Source organism: Gigantopelta aegis, chromosome 6 (genome assembly GCF_016097555.1).
Source record: "Gigantopelta aegis isolate Gae_Host chromosome 6, Gae_host_genome, whole genome shotgun sequence".
Taxonomy (NCBI): domain Eukaryota; kingdom Metazoa; phylum Mollusca; class Gastropoda; order Neomphalida; family Peltospiridae; genus Gigantopelta; species Gigantopelta aegis.
In genome coordinates, this window is record NC_054704.1 from 87,522,359 (window position 1) to 87,550,279 (window position 27,921).

Consider the following 27,921-nt stretch of genomic DNA (forward strand, 5'->3'; position numbering starts at 1 on the left):
ACTATTCAAAGTTACTTCTTCTTTTTTAGTTAGGACACGAAAAACAAACCAAAATTAGTATTCGGACTAAAATGATGAACGAATATTCGAATACTAACTACACAACAACTGTCTCGTCAAACTAATTGGTATTTTGAAGGAAGGAAGGAAGGAAGGAAGGAAAACTCTATTAACGTGCCTATATGCACTGAAGGCACGTCCATCCTGGACACAAATTGTGACTTACGCCAGATCTCCTGTCCAAGACAGAATTATAGTTTGAATTGTGTAATGAACCTTTAATAACCCTCCAAAAGCAAGTTACGACAACCCCCCCAACCCCCCAACAACAACAAAAAAAGAAAAAAAGAAGAAGAAAAAGAAAGAAAGAAAATCATAATGCAATTAGTGACTGGTAGCTAACCTTGCTATATATTGTGATTTCCCGTCTAGTATTACTTAATTATTAATGTCAAATTATGAAAACCACTAAAACAGTATGGCCAAAAACAAATATGCGCCATGACCTAATACAGGAAACCACCATATCAGTTTTCACATGTTATGTTTTGTTTTAGTGTTTTGCCAGAAAATGTAGCGTTCTGACAGTACTCAGCGTTAAACGATTTCGACACGCACTTTGAACTGCCAACTGAACGGATTAGGATGTATTTATTTAACACTCAGAGTATGTAACAAGAGAATAAGAACACGCATCAACATAGAATATCTATAGTTAACAATGAGCACCTGGTATGTAATCAAAATAGTTCAAAAGTGCGAAGGAAAAACATCAATTCACAAGACTTTAAAAATAAAATAAAATAAAATAAAATAAAAAATGTTTTTAAAAAACAAAAACAAGTTAAACAAGATTTTTCAATAATGGTGTATTTCAGAGAGACATCACACCTTACATTATAAAAATCCTAGTTTTAGTTTTATAATATGTATGTATGTATGTATGTATGTATGTATGTTTTTTCTAATGTTTTCAATATTTTGATTTTTACAATTGAATAAATAATGATATCCATATCCAATGTCAGTATTACAAAGTTTACATAGCCTATTTTTTTTTGAAGTGTTAAATCATCTACTTGTCTGGAACGGTAACCTTAAATTTGACGTACGCAATTTAGTTATCCAGTATCTATTTTGGTAAGATAAACTCGTCAAATAGGTTTTGAAGTAAAATTTCGTTTTGGATATTATATAAAAGAGTTTATAATATCCGAAAGACTACTGTTGTATGCATTGAGTATAGTTTGTGTTTCATTTCTTGTTTATAGGATTTGAAATCGACATATTGATTAGTGTGGATGAAACCCATTTCCGTATTATTGAAAATAAGTATATTTATGAATTGCAGCCACCCGCAAAAGACTAATAAGCTTTCTGTCCCTGGTTGGGTTTCTGGCTATCCAGATACGGAACTCGGAACAGACATGCTCGAAACCTTCGTGGTATATGAGCATGGGAAAAGCCCCCCCCCCCTCCCCCCCCCCCCCCCCCCCCCCCCCCAACCCCCCCACCCCACCTACTTACACTCTATTATAAAACTCGAGACATGTTTTATGTTCCCGACTGTGGCAAGCAGTATGCAGGACCGATCTTAGAATTGAATGAAACTGCATTATCAATCTCATAAAACTGAGATGCATAAAAAAGTATTTTCGATAACACGGGAATGGGGTTTATCTACATTATATAAACAAGAATTAAAACAAATCTGCTATCAATTAAAAAAAGAGTAAAGTTTGTTTTATTTAACGACGCCACTAGAGGACATTGATTTTTTATCTTATCAACGGCTATTGAACGTCAAACATATGGTCATTCTGACACTGTTTTGTGTCGTCACATAGGCTACTCTTTTACCACAGGCAGCAAGGGATCTTTTATTTGCGCTTCCCACAGGCAGGATAGCGCAAACCATGGCCTTTGTTGAACCAGTTATGGATCACTGGTCGGTGCAAGTGGTTTTACATCTACCCCATTGAGCCTTGCGGAGCACTCACTCAGGGTTTGGAGTCGGTATCTGGATTAAAAATCCCATGCCTCGACTGGGATCCGAACCCAGTACCTACCACCCTGTAGACCGATGGCCTAACCACGACGACACAGAGGCCGGTGCTATCAATTCATACAACAATAGTATCTAAAATATTACAAACTTTTATAGGGCCAATTTTATACATTATTCAAAACGATATTTTACTTTGAAACCTATTTGACGAAATTATCGTACCAAAATAGATACTGGATAGCTAAATTGTGTAAGTCAAATTTAAGTTTACCGCTCGAGACAAGTAGATGACCAGGGTTTCTGCGGAGTGTAAAATTACTTACCCTAAAATCTTGGAAATTAATGGATATATTTTAATTAAAAAAATTTAGATAGAAGAGAGGAAGATAACTTCTTTTAAACTGTTTTCAAAGAGTATGAAATGCTGTGTCTACTTTGAAAAATTCCAATTCCATAACCACCTAGTAGCAGCACTTATGGTCTGTTTGTTTTTATTATCAACACTCAAATTATTTTCTGTCAGAAAGTCTGATGGTTGAGCATTCCTAAAGAAAACATTGCTACGTAAACTTTGTAATACTGATATTAGAGATGAACACCATTATTATTCAACTGTAAAAATAAAAATATTGAAAACAGTAGAAAAAAATAGAACTGACCCTAGCGTGTATAAAATGAAAGGTACGCTGTTTTTGAGCAATGCACCATTCCTGAAGAACCTTGCTTTATTTATTTAGAACAAATATCTAGTCTTGTTAACTTGTGAATTGATGTTTCTCCTTCGCACATACTATTATTAGCTATTTTGATTACGTACCCGGTGTTCATTGTTAACTATAGATATTCTGTCTTGATGCGTGTTCTTGTCATGTATGCATTATTCTGTTACGTAATAATTATTATAATGTGTTAGACTGTTGTTAAATAATACCATTCGTATCCGTTTAAAGCGCGTCTCGAAATCGTGTTTAATGGTAGGGCCAACTCAAACAAGAGCCTTATGTGTTGGAAAGATGCATACTCGGACCACCAACACATACTGACACTTTAACAAATGAAAAACGCGTAATTTTAGAGTTAATAAAAAACCATGATTATTCCTGCTAACTGGGGGCAGCCATTTTGTTTCGTTTTTGTGATGACCGGTGGTATAGCGTGGGGTGAAGTGACGTCAGCTCCGTCCATCGCCTATAGATAGCACTATACCAATTAATTTCCGGCTGGGTCGAAGTTCGAGGTGCACCGAATTTTTGATAGAGAAGTTAACACCACAAGTCCTGTGATTGGTTATAAATGTGAGTGTGATGGTTGTAAAAAAAATTAGTTTCATCTGGGCTAAAAATGTATACAATTTTAATTCATCTAGTACCACTGTGTCAAGTAGCCTTGTGCTTGGAACATGTATGGGGTAGATGTAAAAAAACCAGTACTAAAATGTTGTTCGAAACTAGGGGTGTTGTAAAAACATCTAGTTATACCGAAAATGAGCCATGAAAGGTACCATTTTCTGCAGTTAATACTTTGAGGTAGGGGTTGTAGTACTGATATTTATGGGTCATAGTTTGGTTGATATATTGCATATAGTGTTTTTAAACACAAACGTTAACATGGTCGCCTATGGGATTTGAATTGGTATAGTCCAACCTCTATGCACAGTGTAAACAAACGTTCTAATTTACGACAAGGCGCTTCGCTTTCATCAACCTGACTTGTAAAACAACATAAATGACTTGATAGTATAATAAACTATTTAACTAAATATATTTCAATTTGCATCAATAGAACGAAATGGAGTTATTTCTTTTTTTTTTAAATCCAAAGGAAAAATGCATATTATTAGGCCTATTGGTAGGGTACGTTCGAGCAAAAACGACCACTCACGATACCCAAGTGATACTTTTCTTTTCTTTGGGACGACGTAATTGGTCAGTTTTGTGATTTTAGATGGGAAAGTCTACTTAATCAAGGGTTTTACAGAATTACTTACAGTAATAAATTAAGGCGGCTGATAATGCCCATTACGATTGGAGGGGTATCCGTGCGGTTACCACAATACCCTGTGATCTTAATAAAAGAGGCACGTCTTTTTAGTGTGTCTAGACACAGTGTCTGGGGGACCGTCTAAATATACACCTGCCAATCAGGAACCACAGGTACAGGCCACGGGAAAAAAGACCAATTAACCAAGAAAACACTCCGATTATTATTTCAGTACATGGATTAATTGATGTACAAAACATAATACAGTTATTTCAACACTTTGACAATGGTGGTTTATTTTGTATTCAAAAATAATATATAATTGTTGCTGGCTTACTGGGATGGCTATTATTACAGAACATTGCGATGCATTCGCAAAAATCATGTATGTTTTGTTTCTTCAGTTCGAAGACTAATTCCTGACGTGACACGTTAGGTATTACGTAACCACCAGCTCGCCAGAGGGCGTATTCACTGGGATGGTACAAAATGGCTGCGCCCGTTATATATAATAGCCGTCACATTTAACCATTTTATTAATTAACTATACGATTATACTTGTTGATATTATGCAATAATGTGCATTATATATCGTTGAATATGCATACCAGGCCAAATCCCCTCCTTTAAGAGCTGAGCACTGTCAGAATGCTACATTTTCTAGGCGGAAAGAAGAACAAAAACAACTTTAAAAAAGATCTCAACATGTGAACTGATCTAGTGGTTTTCTGTATGAGTTCCCGGCTCATATTTGTTTTCGGTCATACTGTTTTAGTATTGTTTTTTATATTTTGATATTTATAGCTCAGTAATACTAGACGGGAAGTCAAAACATATAGCTAGGTTAACAATCAGTCACAAATGCATTGTGAGTTTTATTTGTTTTGTGTCGTAACATGCTTTATGGGAGTTATTAAAAGTCTATTACACAATTCAAACTATAAAAAAAACCCTGTAAGTATGATCAAGCACTAACACTAATTATTTACCAGTTCTGTTACTATTATAATATGTCTCTATCTGTAGATGAGAGAGAGAGAGAGAGAGAGAGAGAGAGAGAGAGAGAGAGAGAGAGAGAGAGAGAGAGAGAGAGAGAGAGAGAGACGGACGGTGTGTGTCGGTCTAGGATCAATACCCGTTGGTGGGCCCATTGGGCTAATTCACTATTGGATGTCAAACATTTGGTAATTCTAACATATAATCTTATTGAAGAAACCCGCTCCCTTAGTAGCAAGGGATCATTTTGTATGCGCCATCCCAGACAGAATAGCACATATCACGACCTTTGATATACCAGAAGTGGTGCACTGGCTGGAACGATGGGCCCACCGACGAAGATCAATCCTACACCGACCGTATATAAAGTGGGCACTTTACCACTGGTCCACGTCCCGCCCCCGCCAGTACACCACGATTGGTATATCAAAAGCTATGGTATGTGCTATCCTGTCTGTGAGATAGTGTATATAAAATACTTTGCTACTAAAAAATGCAACGGGTTTCGTCTCTTAAACTATGTCGAAATAGCTAAATGTTTAACATCCAATAGCAAATGAATAAATCAATGTGCTCTAGTGGTGTCGTTAAACAAAGCAAACTAACGTTTTAACGACTGAGCTAGATTTCACCCCTCTAAAGCATACCTTCAGTTAGGTATTCAGTATTCTTCAGGTAACATGTATCCCATTTTTGTTGTACCTATACTAACAAAAGATAAACATCTGCATATACGTCAAACAGTCCGAATAAAATATTCCTTTACAGGCGTGTGCATGTTTATGTAATACTAACAATGCAGATTAAAATCTACACCTGCAGATCTGTGGTCTAACAGGTAAAGCAATTCTTCTCCTGTCCATAGAGTGACGTCATCGTGGTAACAGAAGCCTGCTGGTTCCGAAGTAAGAAGGTGTTGTGCTTACCAACGGTATTGTAGTCTCGATCATTTGGCTTCACCGATCGCGAACTGCTTATTTTCTCGCCAAAGGCGCAAGTCTGATAGCGATCTACACGTTACAAGTCTGCAAGGCGGAAAGGGCGACGGTTCTGTGGGCCAACAAATGCCGCATATCTACAATTGACGTCAAGAAGATGCCTCTTGGTTGAAAGGTGTTCACGGAATTTTCTTGTCGAATTGATGTGTAATCACGTGTGGTGCTCTCTGACAGGTTAGGGTACTGTAAACTATGGTTACTCAAACATGCACGAACTACTTTCTTAACCTTAGGACATCTGAGAACATATTTAGTGAGGAAAACAAAAGAAATGCATTGGTGCAAAAGACACCTCAGCACATTGTTTAAATAGCGACTGGTTATTCGCTGTCGTTATTATTGTTATTATGACACTTTCTTTGGTATTAAGAGAAGAAACCTGTTGGTTACGTCTACAGATTAACACCAATTTTTCACAGACATGACAAGGCTAATGTAAAATACTAACTCGGCATTGCACCATTGACTATTTTGTTTAAATCTAATATATGCGTTTCAAACTAAACAAAAAGACCCCAAATTATCAATCTTTATTTCTACATAAATTTATAACTAGAAAGGTATTATAGGTTTACGACTATGAATTTATTCTGACGTAATTTGGTAAATTAATTTTAAAATCCACAAAGGAATGGATGGGAATATTTGATTTAACGACACATTCATTATAGTTTCATTTCACCGTCAATTGCACCAATGGACGATACAACGACCATTCGTAACCGACAAATCAACAGTCGGGTTAGCGTACGCAGCTTAGGCACTTCGCTTTCTTTGACATTGACTGGTGCTGTACTCTGACATTGGCCGATGTTACGTCATCGATACCTTTGCACTTAGTTACGAATTTAGACTATGATGTTTGTAGTTTGATCTAAATTTATCTTTCTCGGAATGTACGCTCCCAGCCTTTTACTGAAGAGTACATTTACGTGGTTTTTATCACCTCATAAAATAATCGGCCTCGAGGTCTCGGAGATCGGGCCGTTTGGTTTAAGAATTAATAGGTACTGGGTTCGCACCCCATTACCACCTCGAACACAAAATAGGTACACAAACCAATGGGGAGGTTTAAGTTAAGTACATATTACCTAGACATACAGTCCAGATGTGAGTATGTGTGTGTACATGTATGTAGGCCATTTTATACAAAGAGTGTACTTTTTGTTCCGTGCGGAACACTCCGTTTATTGCAAATAATTTTGTAACGGCTGAAGATTGCACAGAACAAAAGCTGTATTTGTACATCGTTTGGACACAGGAATTGATACTAAATTACAAAATATTGAATCACTGTTTATTTTAAAACGTATTTATATTAAACTAGAGTATTCCAAAAGGGAAGGAAGGAAGGAAATGTTTTATTTAACGACGCACTCAACACATTTTATTTACGGTTATATGGCATCGGACCACGCAGATATTGAGAGAGGAAACCCGCTGTCGCCACTTCATGGGCTACTCTTTTCGATTAGCAGCAAGGGATCTTTTATATGCACCATCCCACAGAAAGGATAGTACATACCACGGCCTTTGTTACATCAGTTGTGGAGCACTGGCTGGAACGAGAAATAGTTCAATGGTTCCAAAAGGGACAAGGATGATTCTGTTTAGTCTTATGTGAAAAGACCCGTGTGTGTGCGTGTGTGAATGTATATTTTCTTAACAGAGTGCTTGGTGTAATTACTACAATTAATAAAATGAAAATAATTACTAAAATTAATGAAAAGAATAATTACTAAAATTAATAAAAATAAAAACTACTAAAATTAACGAAAAGGAGAATAATTACTAAAATTAATAAACGTAAGATAAATTACAAATAAAAAAATAAAATTAATAAAAATGAAAATAATTACTAACATTAATGAAAATGAGAATTTCTAAACTTAATAAACAAGAGAATAAGGACTAAAATTAATAAAAATAAGAATAATTACTAAAATTAATGAAAACGAGAACTACTAAAATTAACGAAAAGGAGAATAATTACTAAAATTACTAAAAGTAAGATAAATTACTACAATTAATAGAATACTTTTTTTTAATGAAAATGAAAATAATTACTAAAATTAATGAAAATGAGAATGAATTATATGTCAACCTTGAACACCTCAGCCGGATATACAAGATAAGCTAACTACAACTTTAACAATAAACAATTTCAGTTCTTTATTTAAACTTAAGTGCATACTCCACAGCTATTGGGTAAAGTCGGTTTTGCGGATAACAACACTACAATATTATAAGTACAACACGATTCTAACAACTCAGTTCAATATACGAAATCTCCTTTCTAGCAAAACTAACCTGACACATAATCATTCAGGACGATCACAGTTACGTACCAGCATAATATTTATATGTACATGTACAAACCCCTTGTATGGGTCTTCAGCGATAGAAATTAGCAGACTCTTTCACCAGGTTATCCAAAGAAATGATTTGTTTTATTCAAGCACATGGACCATATTTTTGATTGCTCCAAATAAAACTGCATTGAAAATTTTATTTGTCCACTGGGCAACCATTGATGTACATTTTGCTTGTCCGAGCAGCTTTTCACTTTTCATGACAAACGGACAAGTGCTTATTTCGAAAGCTGAGATTCTTATTAGGGGCCACGTGTCATAAGCATGGTTTTAAATATTATACATCGTGCGTTTCGTAAATGTTACAAATCACGTCATGAGCGTTATATATCAGCTATTTTAAGTGCGCACAACATACGCACCGTTCAGCTGTTTACACTTTACGATGAATGAGCGCCAGGTACTGGAAGCGATTAGTACATCTTTTCTTGAACAGTCCATAACAAAATAATCAAACAAGGAATCGAAACGGGCTTCACATGAAGGTGCCCACATAAATGTCATTTGATCCTGATTTAGTCTTTGATGCATACAACGTGGTCTTGACTTCGGTCTCGTTTCATATATAATTAACACTTTACTTCATACAGTTTAGTCTTGACATCTGTCTCGTTCCATATATATAATTAACTATGTATTGCAGACAGTTTCTTCTTCAGTTGAAGGACATCCAAAACTAATACGTCTTTGTTTTAATACTGTAAATAGTTGTGCGTGCCAGGAACAGCTTTAAACAAAAATTTAACTGTTTAAAAGGTCATTGATCATTTCACAACAGTGTACACTAGTTGACTGGCTGAAACGTAAACCTTCCTGAGAATATTCACTTCTTTATGTCCAGTGTGTTCTTGGTTGTTCCAAAATCTACTGAAGATTAAAACTATGTGTTGTGGCATACTGCGTTTTTGTAAGCACTTTTAAAAAGTAACAGACCCACGTTTTTTAAACACTACGGCATATTTGTCACTATAAGAGCTGTTTTGTATAACTGAAATCAGATATTACTTAGATTTTATTGTTTAAATTATCGATTTCCGTACATCTGAAGTGTTTCTGGTCATCCTGGTGTTTGTAACACCACGAAAAAATTTCTTCACATTTTTAAAACACAAGAACCTCTAAGAAGTAACGGAGACGAGCACTAGATCATTTCAAAGTGTATTTCCCCGTTTCAAAGGCACAGCCTCTGGTTCAGTCCATTGTAACTTTATGCACGTTTGTTACATGTTTGTATATTAATCAATTTCAGTGTCAGTTTTCACGCGTTGAAACTAGTGTCTGCAACTTTAAAAATACATCCTACAGAATCGCCAGGGTGTATAACAATTCAGAACACTTCAATTGATCACAAACAATATATACATTTTGTTTTAGATTAATAACTATTACATCTCCAGAGCATATTGATTTCACAAACAATATAATCATTCATTCGACTTCAGGCAGGATTTGAAATCTCTGCACTGTGTAGTGCCGGACAAATGTATAGGTGATTACACATTCAGAAATAAATTCCACACAAATAGAAGTGAAGAAACTCTAAGTCCAAGCACAAAAACCAAGTTTAAAACAGAAATACATTACAAGGTAACCTAGCAGGCTATGATGACAAACTACCTTTATTGCATTCCAGTAGTTTGTTCTTTATTAATTATTACTTTATTACTTATTGTCTAGAGTCTCAGAAACTGCCAAAATACCTTCAATGCCATTAATGTTAATTTTGCTTCACATGAGCAGCATTTCCAACTATAATTAAAATAGCTTTACCAGACTTGAAACTCAACCACAAAACTAACAAACTGGCGAATTTGATGACAGAAAACCCAACGTCTCTTTTTATGTAACCAGTAACAATTTTGAAAGAACTAAACTCCTCGACAAGACTTATTATACTTACGTTGTTACCAAAACTTAAGATATGATATACGAATCTTTACTACAATATGTGTCAAATATGAAATGCTTATTGAATACAGATACCATTAAATCGTTTTGATTAGTCGCCGTGTACTACCAAAAGATAGGCTGTGCAGAACATTATTATCATCAGTTACTATTACCAGTATTCAATTACTACTACTAACAAAACAATTTTGTAAGCTAACTCACATATTGTTTGATGTTCTTTAATTACTACTACTAACTAAACAGTTTTGTAAGCTAACCCATATATTGTTTGAGGTTATTTCAGTGTTCACTGCATCAAAGCCAAATGTCAGACGTGATTAGTCGAATATTCTTAACAGTATACCATGAATGTTCTGTTGTGACCACTCGCTAGTCTTAGTAATATACTAATAATGATTGTCCTCAAATGAAAGAATATAGGCAACGATACTTATGTTCTTCAACTGATCTAACAACACATTCCAGCTTCTGAACTTGCAGACAGAATTTATAGTAATCCAACAAAACAGATTAATAGGAATACCAAATGAGTTGCGTTTGTGATATTTAGGAACTTCCAAAACGACCATCACATCTTAAAGGTGTTCTTCGTGCATACCATCAAATCAAACATGATGCCACGGCTTTAATACACATCCACAGACTCAACTAAACAAGCAAACACTAGAGATCAAATTGGGATAAAGGCAGAATGTTGAGATTTTAAAAATGCCTTAGCTTCTTGCATAGTGTCACGCCTTCAACGGATGTCTTATTCCATTGCCTTTTCTTTCAAAATGTATACACATGGATGAAGCTAAGCAACAGATCCTAATCTTCTGCAAATAGTCACACCATTTTCAATAACATTTGAGTAAACACCCTAGATCATACTGGTTAACATGGACCAGTCATGTGGTTTTGGCAAAAGTAACCAAGGGACATGGAGTTATTTGGATAACCGCAGGAGAAAATGAAACAAGGTTAAATGATAAAACAATCATTTCGATGCAATTCCGTAAATAGCCGATCGAAGTGGGTACATTATGGGTGAAGGAATGTGAAGATCGAAGCGAGTGATTTTGCAGACTTTGAATCCAGCTTCCCTTATAACCTCGCCGCTTTCACGCATCAGATGGCAGCCGTAGAATAGTGTCGGCCATATTGGTTCCGCCACTTTCTGGATCACCCTGGTTCCATCACCAATCCTGGCGAAAACGTGCTCGGCGAAATAAAACACGCCAACTTTCTGAAAAACAAGGAACACTTTTTTATTCACATTATTATTCCTATTTACAAGTATGCTTGATTAATTCTAAAATAGTTTAAGCATTAACACGTGGAAAAATAATAGCTCATGGAATACATGTACAGCCATCGTTCGCTGGGTGCTTGTTATTCAGTTTACATTACCTTCCCTTCAACGTCAAAACTGTAGTTCCTTCCCCCATCCCCCCAAAAGAAAACATATACTATTAAACTATTGCATCCGTTCTCTTATTATCCTGTGTGATCTTAAATCCCAGAATAAGAAATCGTATTTTTCTCTCTACACTACAAATTCTAAATGTTGAATTATATAGTCAACAACATGAATTACGGACCAGTCAGTTTTTGCCAGTGTTTTATGTTATGTTATCTAGTTTTTGTCACAGATAATTTCTAAGATTTGTTTAAGTAAATGTTTTCCAGTGACGCAGACTTTGAATGTTTTGTAAAGCTAAAACCAAATGTAAATAGAAAAATGCCGAAAACAACAATTGCTCCTTAGTTAATTTTGCTGAGTATATTAAGGAGGAAAATCATCGTATTCAGTCATGACTTGATAGTATCAATGAACTTAGATCTTACTGTCAGTTAAAGGGACATTCCTGAGTTTGCTGCAGTTTTTAAAATGTTATCGACTAAAAGAGACTTTTTAACGCTTGTAATTACATATCGAATAATATTTTTCTGCATAAAATATTAGAGGTTGTATATTAAACGTCTTTCTGATTGTTCTATTTGTACTAGGTTAAATTTCATTTTATTTCCTAAAATATATTTTTTTCGTACGTACGAAATTATTTGAAGACAAAATCCACTTTGGGCTTCTTACAAATATTAAGACAACCAGAAACACATTAAATATACAGACACTGATATTCTAAACAAGAAAATATATTTAATATGTAAGTTTAATCGTAGAAATATTTTATTAGTCAGAAACATCATACAATGCGGCAAACTCGGGAATGTCCCTTTAATAGATCTGACATAAGTCTAGCCCGAGTACTCTGACTGTAAGAGGGCTAGACGGACATTTGGACATAAATACGCTCTCATTACAGTCAGAGACCAACCTATGTATATTTTTGGCAATTCCTGACTACCAAACGGTAGGCAAAGATTCCCGCTCTAATACCACAACAATCCTATGTTTGACGTCAAATACCTTTACATCGATCATTTTCGAGTTAACTGATACAAAAAAATCCACATATTAATCACTAATACACATACTACAGAAAGAAACCCGACAGCACCCACATTCAGCTACGCTTCGTGACACTCCGTCGCAACAATTACAAAGCTCGGCGATCTGTTTCGAGACTGGGCGATTCCGCCTTGTGCAGCAGGTACAGGGGCCGTCTCATAAGAGGAGGCAGTACGTAGCACATACTTTTGCCGTATCCTGTCAATAACATCCCAAATGTATCCTTCAAATTCAAAATGGAATCAATAATGTGTAATTGTTTTGGTTTAATGACGTAATTAAATCCAAATTCATCCAAAACGGCATTAGCCAACTCTTCCATGTTGTAAGGTCGCTTGGTATGAGACGGCCCCTGCAACTGCTGCACAAGGCGGAATCGCCCAGTGGCGATCACGTGATCTACGTCTCGAAATAGATCGCCGAGCTTTGTAATTGTTGCGACGGAGTGTCACGAAGCGTAGCTGAATGTGGGTGCTGTCGGGTTTCTTTCTGTAGTATGTGTATTTGTGATTAATATGTGGATTTTTTTGTATCAGTTAACTCGAAAATGATCGATGTAAAGGTATTTGACGTCAAACATAGGATTGTTGTGGTATTAGAGCGGGAATCTTTGCCTACCGTTTGGTAGTCAGGAATTGCCAAAAATATACATAGGTTGGTCTCTGACTGTAATGAGAGCGTATTTATGTCCAAATGTCCGTCTAGCTCTCTTACAGTCAGAGTACTCGGGCTAACATAAGTCAATCTGAATGACAAAACCGTATTCCGTGATCAAAATCGTATGTCTGTACAAGGCAGTCAAAATGACGATATAAGCAAAGTCATGATTGATTTCATGATCCACTATCAAGTGCTCATCCTTAAGAGGACCGCCACTCCCCTAGGAGACCCGTAACAGGATGTTTAATCCTTCCTGCATCACCTGGATGACTGCCACTCTCAATTGTAGCTTAGAAAACCCAAACTTGCACATCGTAAATCTCACAAGAAGTTTAATCTTATTTTTAATACAGAGTGAATGAATAATTTTGACATGCCCATATACCACTAAGGTTCCAGGCATGTCTGTCGCGGGCCAAGTCTCTGGATAGCCAGTGGCTTGGTCCAGGACAGATTTAATACAGAGGTGAAGACAAAATGCTTGAACAGCCTTAGCTGCATTGCTATCGAAGTAATTGATAATCCAGTACACTAAGACTAAAAGGTAGAACCGTGCGTTCTCTACGTTGGCTGTTCTATCAGTTGTCTTCATACCTACATTGTAAAATAAGATTTAGCCTATGCAATGTGATGAGAATTTGTGAAGAAAAATATTTTATTTACACTAAATTAAACAAAAAGTTGGTGTAGATTTAAAACTTAATATATTTTTGTATCAATTTTAACTTTATTCATTACAGTTATATGCCAGTTCATTGGTTCCCTTTTCAAGGAAAGGGACTATAAGCTCTGGCAACTTGTAAGTACTGGGTTATGACAGCGATATTGGCTCCTACCCAGGGAAGCGTGCTTGTGCCATCATTGGATAAGCAGTGTTTTGAATGGTCGAATGAAAATCCAGATAGGTACACTTGCGTTGCCAATATGTTTTTTTTTTTTTTTTGGGGGGGGGGGGGGGGGGGTTACCATCCACACTGTTTATGAAGCGTGTTATGGTGGGGGGGGGGGGGGGGGAATATAATATAGAAGGTGGTGGTAAAAAGAGGTGTGATGGAGAGGGTGGGGTGCGTAGCCTCCATTTCACTCTGCCAGTTAAGCCATTCACTGGCTTTAAATAATCTACTGACGGATACTTCCCAGTGTAATAGCAGTTAACTGGTCTCACAGGCCGTACCTAGTCTAAACTAGCTAAGCGTGCTGTATAAAAGACGTATCATGGCACAATATACATCATGGTCCTTTCCAAGTAGACGAAACACAAACTTTTAGACCAAAAAGGGCAATGTATTCTGACCCCTCCACACACACACACCTACCACCATGCCAAGTAGAATTCTGCTTCAATTGCTTTAAGGATTTCGTGGTTGTGGTAAAGTAATACAACAAACTTACTTTGCCGCGCATACGTTTTTTAGTGTTATATTATGTGCTACTATCTACTATTATTCCCGTCCTAGCAATGTTCATTACTGCTTAATGTCGAAATCGTCCGAGCTACCGTAAAATCGTTGCTACATGCTAAGCCCGGTTGCCAAATTGCAGGTATGGGATTAATTACCGAAGGTATTCACGTGTTTCCAAAGACTGACAAATACTATCTACTGTTTCATGGAAAACGCTGTTGGCGTGGATCAATCCTTCTGAAGCATGGCCATCCATTAGCCGCCTGATTGGCAGACCGGGAAGATACGCCCAGAAAACAATCACTAATACTAGAACATAAAAGTGAGTTCGTCCTTTTGCCAAGTTTCCTTCACCATGGAACAGAGAAATGGCTGACGTACCACGGAGTGCCATATTTTGGGACTATTTCATAGCATTCTGTTAGTGCAACGTAAAGTGGAATGGCACGACCATGATGGATCACGTTTAGATGCCAAGACAGGAATAAAACATACACACACCAAACAAGTGTTGAATAATAAAAATAAAATGAATGGGTGGGTGAATGAATAACTGAATGTCTAACAACACCCAAGAACGAAAAGGATATCAGCTATTAGGTGTCAAACAAAGTAGCAGATATCAGATATCAGATTCGTGCTGCGGTGTCGTTAAGAATTCATTCAGTAGGGGAGTCTGATCCATACACATGGGAATTAATGAAACACCACCTAGTTTTTACCACCCAACGTACACTTCGCAAGTAATTATAACCATTTCATGGATACCAAAACCTAATATTCTCTGCATATACAGAGGATATTGAAAACGATTAAGTGTAAATAAGACATTACATCAATATTTAATATGTTCTAGGAAAAAGACAGAAACCGTAAATATGCATCAAAAGGTATGTTAATACTGTAAGTAATGTATTAATGTCAATTCGGTAAATACACAGTAGATACAAGATTTGGTTTAAACCTCATCAGTACAGAGGGCGGGAGATAGCCCAGTGGTAAAGTGCCTGTCTGATGCGCGGTAGGTATAGGATCGATCCCCGTCGGTGGAGCCATTGGGCTAGGTCTCGTTCCAGCCAGTGCACCACAACTGGTAAATCAAAGGGCGTGGTATGTGCTATCCTGTCTGTGGGATGGTGCATATAAAAGATCCTTTGCTACTAATGGAAAAATGTAGCGGGATTCCTCTCCAAAACTATATGTCAAAATTACCAAATGTTTGACATCCGGTAATTGATTAACAAATCAAAGACTCTTCATTAATTCATCGGCACAAACAACTACTTAACGGGGCCTGTTTGGGTGCCAGAAAATGCAGGTGATTCTTAATTAATTCCCAGGTGTATAGTTCAGTTGGCAGTGCGCTCACTTGAAATGCTTTAATCATAGAATCGACCCCCCCCCCCCCCTTGGTAGACCTATTCTCTGATGGGTTCGTTCCGTCCCAACTAGTATAACACAACTGGTTTATCAAAGGCCGTGGTATGTGTTGTCCTTTCTTTTGGGAAAAAAGCATATAAAAGATCCCTTGTTTGATATCTAATGATAAATAAATCAATGTGCTCTAGCTATGATAACTTAAGGGGAGGTAAAACGAACCACTGCATAATAACATAAGGTCTTCTCCAGCTTATCAAAAAAGCTTCTTTAAACTGTTTGGTTTAAATAACCGGTACGAACATGGACGTTTTGAACAATTCAGCTGTGAAATTCAGCTGTGAAATGCAACCTATGCCGTGCAATCTTCCAGACAGTTATGAGAAGATGAAATAATCAACAGGCATGGTGTGTGCGCGCGTGCGTGTCTGTAGGCCCATCAGTCGCCCTGGTAAGTTCCAAACCAAAAAACCAAAAAGTGCACACGTCAATATATCTAGGGGATAATATTGCAGGCGTACTCCAACAACGCGAGTAGGTCTATGCCAGAGCCGTAGATAGCGTGTGTGTGTGTGGGGGGGGCAAAATTTGTTTTACTGGTTATTGATATTAATGTTTTAATTATGTAACCTCAAAATTACGGCTGGAAGATCGTATTTCAGAGCCTCTTGATTTCAAAATATCCTTTTTTTTATAAATAAATAAATAATTTTTAATGTAAAATTGAAGACTGCTAACCCACCCCGTACGTATTGGTATGGTTCGCTGTACTGCGGCCACTAAAATAGACTCGCCCGATATTTTTATAATTTGTATGCTCCCAAATAACGTTATAAAAGGCGAAGTGTGATTGGTCAATATTTAAATTATTATTTACAGACGAAATGTTACCTGGACATTGGGGACTACGCAGTGTTGTTAGCAATCCGATTAAAATTAGTTCTACTGGTCTAAATAAGGCATTCGTAATTCACGTGAAACATATCGTATACCCTCAGGATAATTCGGAATGTTTTCAAATTATTTTTAAATCACTGGCAGAATTCTGCAAGTAAGGTTTTGATTGGTGGACATGAGCTCCAACTGGCTGGTGTTTGATCCACATGTAATAGTGGAGCTAATTTTAATTAGATTGCACCTTTGACTACGCCATTTCAAGTTCAAGTTCTTTATTTGCCTTACATTTTATACGACTGGTGTATCAAAGGCCATGTTATGTGCTATCCTGTCTATGGGGTGGTGTTTATAAAAGATCCCTTGCTTATAATGGAAAAAATATAGCGGGTTTCCTCTCTAAGACAATATGTCAGAATTACCAAATGCTTGACACCCAATAGTCGATAATTAATAAACCAATGTACTCTAGTGCTGTTGGTAAACAAAACAAACGTTTTTGTTGTAATTTTACAACTCATCATCTGAACAGTTTTGTATTGTACGGGTGTGTGGTGGTGGCACTGCCCTCTACTAGGTCTGGCCCTGACTAACTGTTTAGTTATAATAGCCTATAGACCCATGAATGTTTTGAATAAGTGATGTTGTGAAATACAACCTACGGTGTGCAACCTGCCAGAGAACTTTAAGCATTGCAAACAAACTCCTCTTTACAGCGCTCTGTTAGTTATTATTTGCGAGGTGTTTTGTTATACTGTTATTGAAAGTTAACTCTTAGCGGCACAAAGGAATGAAAACAGAGCTCTATTCAAAACACTATATGGGTTAACTTAAAATACATGGTCGGAATATTTCCAAGGTAAGCAGAGAATGGAAGGTTATACCTCTGATCAAATCTACAAACTATCACTGAAATGGCTTTTATAGATACAGCCTATTTTGAAATGGGTGGGGCATACGTAAATAATGATTAAAATTGGCAACGGCAAGACTCGCGGGAGGCTCCGAGGCATGCTGATGTGGTAGGCTGGTCTTGTGTACATCTGGTGCGTGAAGTAAACTGTCCCATCCCCAACAGACTTGACGTATAGTCTTGGAGAGGAAACACGCTACATGTTTTCCATTAGTAGCAAGGGATCTTTTATATGCACCATCCCACAAACAGAATAAAAAAAGAAGGAATCAAATTACAATCAATTAATTACAATTTTAGTTCTTGGTGATACCACATTCTAAAAAAATTGTTTTGTTTAATGACACCACTAGTGCACATTGATTTATTAATCATCGGCTACTGGATGTCAAACATTTGATAATTTCGACGTACAGTCTCAGAGAGGAAACCCGCTACACTTTTCCATTAGTAGCAAAGGATCTTTTATATGCACCATCCCAAAGACAGGATAGCACATACCACAGCCTTTGGTATACCAGTCGTGGTGCACTGGCTGATACGAAAAATAGCCTAATGGGCCTACCGACAGAGATCGATCTCAGACCGACCGCGCATCAAGCGGACATTTTACAACTGGGCTACGTCCCGCCCCTTACCACATTATATATCCAATTTATGTCAATTATTCTCGTGCTAATAGGACTAAAGGACATACACACAACACACACACAAGCGGGCATAGTGTGAGAGAGAGAGAGAGAGAGAGAGAGAGAGAGAGAGAGAGAGAGAGAGAGAGAGAGAGAGAGAGAGAGAGAGAGAGAGAGAGAGAGAGAATAATCAATCCCCTTGATTGTGTCAAAGATATATCATTATATTGTTAGTTTCATTAATAAAATACTCCAAACTACACTACAATATATTCTGGATAATAATTCAGAAGGAAAAATGTCTCCTTCTGCTTCACCGTGTCTCTCCGTATGTCTGACATAGATTTTTTCGTATTTTTTTCGCAGTTCCTCAAGATTTACGGGCATTGAACTTAGGAGATAGGGGACATGCATTGCTTTAAATATAGAAGTACTCACAAAATTATTATTATACATATGATCTACAAATAGTAATTTACATGGGTCTTAAAAAAACATTGTTATAGCATATTACTTGGCACACAGCATTACAGATGAAGCCAAGAGATATACGACTTTTTTTTCTTCTTTTTTTATTGTTTATCTAACCACTGCTATTCGTTTACATCAAGATACAAGTCTGCATCAAGCTCGGGATAGCAAATAATTAATTGCCCAGTGGTAGAAAGAGTAGCACATGTTGCTCGCGAGATGGGCCTGTTATATCTGTCTGTACTTTTATTTCTGATGAACTGGAGATCGGCCACACGTGTTTTTCATATCAGCGTTATGTTGTGAAAGAGCTTTCTGCCACCAGGCTTTCGCATCACTTGCTCTACAGATCATTGTGAGCTTATTGGAATTATCAACAATATGCTTAATAATCTTCCATGATGTCCACTGCTCCACCGAACACAGAACGCAAATATGTAATACAAATTATTATGTATCTTGTATATATGTCCCACCAAATGTGTGCAGAAAATGTTGTACAGGGGCGGGGTCGGGTCATGCTCCCCCCCTCCCCCCGCCAATTTTTTTTTTTTTAGAAAAAGAACATTCATTAGAGGAGAGGCTTTTGACCTCCCAAAACAACTCTGTACACACACCTCCATATATATATATATATATATATATATATATATATATATATATATATATATATATATATATATAAAGCCGAGTGGTGGTAGAACTTCCATTTCAAGTGTTAAGGGTTGCAATACTGATCAAAGTTAATGTTTAATAACACTCCTGCACGAACAATATAGTAGGCTAAATGGACACAGTCAGTTCCAATCAGTGCTGTTTTATTCTGGCTGCAGTAAAATACTTGTAAAGATCAGTTATAACTAAAAAACCTGTCCATAGTATCGTCAGCGTGTGTTTGTCTATTGTCTAACACTACAGCTTAAAGGGACATTCCTGAGTTTGCTGCAAGTTTTAAGATGTTATCGACTAACAGACTTTTTCACGACTGTAATTACATATCAAATATATTTTTCTGCATAAAATATTAGTGGCTGTATATTAAACGTGTTTCTAATCGTTCTAATATTTATAAAAGGTTAAATTTCTATTTATTTCCTAAAAAAGATTTTTTCGTACGTACGAAATTATTTGAAGACAAAATCCAGTTTGGGCTTCTTACAAATATCAAGACGACCAGAAACACATTGAATATACAGATACTGATATTCTAAACAAGAAAATATATTTAATATGTAAATTTAATCGTAGAAATATTTTATTTGTCGGATACATCTTACAATGGAGCAAACTCAGGAATGTCCCTTTAAATGACATAATGACACCTAATAGTCACTGCTTACACAATGTGTGTTGAGATGCGATTAAATCTGAACGACACAACCGCTATCCGCGTTCAAGACCGTATCTGTGCACAATGCAGAGTCGAATGAACATTTGGAAAAATAGTGGTCGATTCCATCTCTATTTAGTGTCTCGTCTGTAGGAGGACAGCCACCCGCGAGCAAATCCTTTACTGGACAATACGTCCTACTCCCAGACTAGTTTACTAAATCAAAACTAGCACAGGACAAAGCTAACTGTGATTAAACAAACGTTACTTTTCGTTCGGATACTTCTTCAGGGATGAAGTGAGAAAACATCGTGGGTGGAACAAGTTGATGGGCAGAGATAAAATATATTCTATTTTCTACAAGAGTAGATCGTCACAAGCAGCAAGGTTGACGTGAGTCTCTCAGACGCATCTGCCACATTGTATCAAGCCCTGATAGATTTCGTAAATACAGGTTCATTAAACAAGGGCTCCGGTGTTCATCACTGTTATTATACAAGCCTGTGTTCATCTCGAGAAAACAGACATGCCACCGTCAGACAGGTGTAAACAATGTGTGCCAACAAAGACAAATGCTGCTCATCAATAGGCTATTTTAAGTACTGCCATTCTCAGCATTTTGGTTTAGGAATAAATAGAAGACTGACAAAACAAAAACGAATTTTGACATGATATTGTGTGCTTTTAAAGAAGTTACTCTGAACAGGTCAACTTAATAAGAACTTATTTTCTCCAACCCTACAGAATATACTATCTCTATTATGCTTTAAAACGTATTTGCTTGTTTATATCATATTTGCTTGTTTATATCAACTGTGTGTTCGAACATGGAAGGAAGGAAGGAAATGTTTTATTTAATGACGCACTCAACACATTTTATCTATGATTATATAGCGTCAGACATATGGCGTCAGACATATGGTTAAGGACCACACAGATATTGAGAGAGGAAACCCGCTGTCTCCACTTCATGGCCTACTCTTTTTCGATTAGCAGCAAGATATCGTTTATATGCACCATCCCACAGACAGGGTAGTACATACCACGGCCTTTGATATACCAGCCGTGGTGCACTGGGTGGAACGAGGAATAGCACAATGGGCCCACTGACGGGGATCGATCCCATGCCGACCGCGCATCGAGCGAGCACTTTACCACTGTAGCACAATGGGCCCACCGACGGGGATCGATCCCTGACCAACCGCCCATCGAGCGAGCACTTTACCACTGGGATACGCCCCGCCCCGTTCCAACGCGGTGTCCTGAGCCAACATTTCGCCCGAGTGTTTGGGACAGATGTTAAAGGGACCATCCTGAGTTTTCAACCCCATCAACACTTCCGTTTGGTTTTCCCTCCCCAACAACATGAACAAACATCCTGTTTTTTTCTTAAGTTTTAAGTCTTAAATAAAGGATAAATACATTGAAAGACATTATACATTCGTATGCACGAAGTTATTTTAGATAAAAAATCGATGAGATAATACAAAATATTACGATGTCCAGAAATGCATTGGTTATAAACATATTCAAATTCTAAAACAGAAAATGTAAGTAAATTGTAATTTTAATAATGTAAAACTATTTTATTTGCCTAACACCTTTTAAAATGGCTATAAACTCAGGAAACGTCCCTTTAATATTTAATGCTTTGTTGATAGCTATGCAGTATGCACTCACTCTGGGTTGCGAGTAGCCCGAGTACTCTGACTGTAAGAGAGCTAGACGGACATTTGGACATAAACACGCTCTCATTACAGTCAGAGGCCAACCTATGTCTTTTTTTGGCAATTCCTGACTACCAAACGGTAGGCAACGAGTCCCGCTCTAATACCACAACAATCCTATGTTTGACGTCAAATACCTTTACATCAATCATTTTCGAGTTAAGTGATACAAAAAAATCCACATATTAATCACTAATACACTTACTACAGAAAGAAACCCGACAGCACCCACATTCAGCTACGCTTCGTGACACTCCGTCGCAACAATTGCAAAGCTCGGCGATCTATTTCGAGACGTAGACCACGTGATCGCGCACTGGGCGATTCCGCCTTGTGCAGCAGTTACAGGGGCCGTCTCATATCAAGCGAAGTTACAACATGGAAGAGTTGGCTAATGCCGTTTTGGATGAATTTGGATTTCATTACGTCATTAAACCAAAACAATTACACATTATTGATTCCATTTTGAATTTGAAGGATACATTTGGGGTGTTATCGACAGGATACGGCAAAAGTATGTGCTACGTACTGCCTCCTCTTATGAGATGACCCCTGTAACTGCTGCACAAGGCGGAATCGCCCAGTCTCGAAATAGATCGCCGAGCTTTGCAATTGTTGCGACGGAGTGTCACGAAGCGTAGCTGAATGTGGGTGCTGTCGGGTTTCTTTCTGTAGTAAGTGTATTAGTGATTAATATGTGGATTTTTTTTGTATCACTTAACTCGAAAATGATTGATGTAAAGGTATTTGACGTCAAACATAGGATTGTTGTGGTATTAGAGCGGGACTCGTTGCCTACCGTTTGGTAGTCAGGAATTGCCAAAAAAAGACATAGGTTGGTCTCTGACTGTAATGAGAGCGTGTTTATGTCCAAATGTCCGTCTAGCTCTCTTACAGTCAGAGTACTCGGGCTAGGTTGCGAGGAGTAGTAGCCTATCTACCAAAATGAGTAATACGCCGATAGTGATCATAAAGAATATAAATACAGTTACATTTACACGCTCATAAATATAACTGTAAACATTTTTATTCAAATAAAAACAGAAACGGGTATTTTATGTCATATTTGAGTATCCAAATATGAAAATCGTCCATTAAAGAATTTATATACTATATTCAATTAAAGGAACTTTAACCGAAAGTTAACCAAGTTATAAATTATCTTGCCCTGGGGTCAAATTTAAACGCTATCATTTGATGAACATCCTTATTACGTAATTAACACTAAACGATATTCACAAACATATTCGACAATTAGACTAAGAAAACCTACAAATTCATAAAGACATATAGGCAATATATTAAAATTTACACAGTTTTTCGTCGTAATGTTTATAGAACCCCAGTGGTGCTCTCTCTCTCTCTCTCTCTCTCTCTCTCTCTCTCTCTCTCTCTCTCTCTCTCTCTCTCTCTCTCTCTCTCACACACACACACACCACGCAACAGTGATAATGCCAGATGTTCGCGAACGGTGAGCATTTTGGACTCCCTCACATCAAACCTTTCTCCTTCAGCCTGTGGAATGGCACGAGAATAATTAGTTCGACTTGCGTACTGTAGAGTAATTCTTGCATTGTTTTCTGGCGTGGCCAAACAGATAGGCAAAATCCAACCTCGTGGTAGACATCGAGCCCAACAGAACAGCTACAATAACACGTTTCTTTGCTAACTGCACGTTAATCAAACATAGATCGCTACAGCAAGCTAAAAATAGGCAAAGAAAATATCTGGCTATTTTACTGACGCCACCTTACCGTACTAGCATCTGTTAGCAATGCGCGCACATAGGACTACCTACTCACTCTGCCTTCAGATATATTGCTAACACATTTAGTGGTATACGGCCAGTGATCGCAGATAGCATAATTTTTTTTAGTTTTCAATAAAATACAAAATACTGTTTGAATATTCCAATTTAGAATACAAATTTAATCAGATAAAACTGTAAAGCTTATCAAATCTGACTTGCAGGAGACATTCCGTACTGGATAAACGTTCTACGAGTAGAAAGGGGGCGGGGCGTAGCTCCGTGATAAAGCACTCGTCTGATATGCGGTCAGTCTGGGACCAATCCCTGTCAGTGGGCTATTTCTCGTTCCAGCAAGTGTACCAGGACTGGTATATCAAAGGCCGTGGTACGTGCTATCCAGTCTGGGATGGTGCATATAAAACATCCCTTGCTACTAATAGAAAAATGTAGCGGGATTCCTCTCTAAGACTATGGTAAAATTACCAAGTCTTTAACGTTCAATAGCAGGTGATTTATAAATCATTGTGCTATAGTGGTGTCGTTAAACAAAATAAATGTTAACTTTTTACGCGTAAAAAGGGTGGATCGTCCTGTGGAGTGGCAGTCCTCACAACAAGAAATCCTTATCGTTGTTTTTAGCGTTGAGGTGTCGTTAAACATTCACATAATTATGTCTGTCGTCATGTTTCTTTAAAGAATTAGTAACACGAAACAGCGAAATAGCGCTCTGCTTAAAATGGAGAATTGAACTTAAAATTAAAGGGACATTCCTGAGTTCGCTGCATTGTAAGATGTTTCCGGTTAATAAAATATTTCAACGATTAAACTTACATATTAAATAAAAAAAATTGTTTAGAATATCATTGTCTGTATATTTAATGTGTTTCTCGTCGTCTTAATATTTGTAAGAAGCCCAAAATGGATTTCGTCTTTTCTTTTTTTTTAGGAAATAAAATGAAATTTAACCTAGTACAAATATTAGAACGATCAGAAACAAGTTTACTATACAGCCACTAATATATTGTGCAGAAAAATATATTTGATATATAATTACAATCGTTAAAATCTCTCTCTTAGTCGATAACAACTAAAAAAATGCAGCAAACTCAGGAATGTCCCTTTAACATCTATGGCCAAATAGTAGTGTTTGTTTTGTTCAACGACACGACTAGAATACATTGATTTATTAATCATCGGCTATTTGAAGGAAATGTTTTATTTAACGACGCACTCAACACATTTTATTTACGGTTATATGGCGTCAGACATATGGTTAAGGACCACACAGATATTGAGAGAGGAAACCCGCTGTCGCCACTTCATGGGCTACTCTTTTCGATTAGCAGCAAGGGATCTTTTATATGCACCATCCCACAGACAGGGTAATACATACCACGGCCTTTGACATGCCAGTCGTGGTGCACTGGCTGGAACGAGAAATAGCCCAATGGGCCCACCGATGGGGATCGATCCCAGACCGACCACGCATCGAGCGAGCGCTTTACCACTGGGCTACATCCCGCCCCCTTATCGGCTATTTGACGTCAAACATTTACATATAGTCTTAGAGAGGAAACCCACTACATTTTTCTATTAGTAGGAAGGGATCTTTTATATGAACCATCCGACACAGTATAGCACATACCACGGCTTTTGATATACCAGTCGTGATGCGCTGGCTGGAACGAGATTTAGCACAATGGGCTACGTTCCGCCCCCAGTGGCGTGTGTTGAGGCCCATTTTGTAATAAACGACCCATTTTGTAATATGTACCCATTTTGTAATAAAAAACGACCCATTTTGTAATAAGTACCCATTTTGTAATAAAAAACGACCCATTCTGTAATAAACGTAGGTACCCATTTTGTAATAAAATCGGACCCATTTTGTAATAAAAAATAGGTACCCATTTTGCAATAAAAAAAATGCCCATTCTGTAATAAAGGCTTAAAACGTCAGAATACGACATAGATGTTAAATATATACAAATTAAAATAATTTTAAACTTTGTGTTTAGATTTTTTTTCAGTGGTTGGGAGTTCGTCAGGGGTACGAATATGTCTTAAGGTTGATTCTGTAAGTGAACCTATTCAGTTTGTCCGTTCATCCATTACTCCAGACCGCTCGCTTGAGGTGCTTGTATCGCAGGATCGAACTTCTGTGGACACACACATTGGGTTTTTTGTCTGTTCCAACCAATACCCTAAAACTGGTATACTAAAAGCCTTGGTATGTACTATCCTGACAATGGAAAAGTGCATATAAAATATCCTTGCTGTTTTTCGTAACCCATCGTGTGGTATTATCTATCATGATCGGGGCGGGATCTAGCTTAATCGGTTGAACGTTCGCCTGGGGGACTTGGGTAACAGGATAGAACCTCCTCGGTGAACAAATCAATTGGGCTTTTTGCCGTTCTAACCAGTTCCTTCTCCCCCCCCCCCCCCCCCCCATTACGCCACGACTGTTACATTATAATCTAAGTGTAGATATGTGTAAGAGAAAGTAACCTTCATGAATGTGTTGTAAAAGCCGTAGCAGCTGATTAAAAACAGTGGGTTTAATCAACAACTACTTAAGCTGAAATACACTTAAACTAGTATCCGTCAAAAGTGATTTCCCACTAACACTCCCTCCCCAGACACCCCAGCCGCCCTACCCCATCCCCCACCCACCACGAGAAAGTGAACAATACACATAAAACACATGTGATCATTCAGCCGATGGTTGTGGAAGTTAATTATACAATTATTGTGTACAGGTACTGTCCATTAACCGATTTACCGCTTACACTGTACTTTAGTTTGCCGCCTGACTATGTGCTCAAATGCGGTCTTGAATGCATATATATATATATATATATATATATATATATATATATATATATATATATATATATATATACAACTACCCACACTTGCCTTTCTTATTCTTATTCTTCTTTTGTTATGGTTACCGGCAATATTAGGTATATATATATATTTCTTTCTAAACTTCTATGTACATTTGCTAATAATCCCATAAATATGAACATTTTAAATATATACAGTGTAATAATATTACAGAATTTTGAATAAGATTTGATGTATTTGAATAAATTGCTGCACAACTAATTGAACGATCCCATAGATTAAAAATATACCATGTGAGACACTAGAAGTGTCAGGAAATGTTAAATCGTAGTAACTGAACATGAACTATCCCTTATGCATGACAATAGGAACTATTTAAGTTAATTCATAAATGTGCTAATAATATTTCGAAAAGGAACATTGTGTATCAAAACCGGTTTATTTTTTACATAAATTATAAGCATGTACAGATACTTCCTCCTGAAGTCAACAAAACACAAATATTATTATAAATGTATGAATTCACTGAAAAATAAACGTATGTTTTGAAAAGAACTGAAAGTCTCCTTGAATAATGAACCTTTTCAAGGAAAAAAACCCCTTGTTTTCAAAACTATATATTCACAGAGACACACACAGATAAATACAAAGATAGACACACAGACACATAGAGAGAGAGAGAGAGAGAGAGAGAGAGAGAGAGAGAGAGAGAGAGAGAGAGAGAGAGAGAGAGAGAGAGAGAGAGAGAGAGAGAGAGAGAGAGAGACAGACAGACAGACAGACAGACAGACAGACAAGCAGAGAGAAAAACAGACAGATAAGCAGAGAGAAACCGAGACAGAGATACAGATATAATGAGACATACAGAGAAACAGTGAGGGAGAGAGAGAAACAGACAGACAGACCTGTATTGCAAAAGAACTGAAAGTTGTTAGCCAAACTGTTATCGTTTCTAACAAAGGAAAGTTCTCCTTGAATAATGAAAATTTTCATGGGGAAAAAAAAAACCTTGTCATATGCATTCATTGGATTGTGTATATGTATTCATTCACCTTTGTATTATTTAGCTAGGATCCAAATGTTCATCCATACGGAGAGTATAATCAATGCACAACAAAATAATCATCTCCTGTTTTAAATGTATATGTGTTTCAATTCAATTATTTTATTGCTTTAAGCTGTAAGCTTATCAGC

The 27,921-nt window shown here is 37.1% G+C and overlaps 1 protein-coding gene across 1 annotated transcript in view; it reads right to left on the reverse strand.

Annotated features, from left to right (window-relative positions):
- Nucleotides 1-8,139: 8,139 nt before the first annotated feature.
- The window catches only part of LOC121375995 (methyltransferase-like protein 7A), a 29,955-nt gene continuing 10,173 nt past the window's right edge, over nucleotides 8,140-27,921 (reverse strand). Inside the window, exon 2 of the mRNA XM_041503747.1 lies at nucleotides 8,140-11,493. Coding sequence (XP_041359681.1) covers nucleotides 11,245-11,493 — 249 coding nt within the window. The 3' untranslated portion in view covers nucleotides 8,140-11,244. The remainder of the gene's footprint in view (nucleotides 11,494-27,921) is intronic.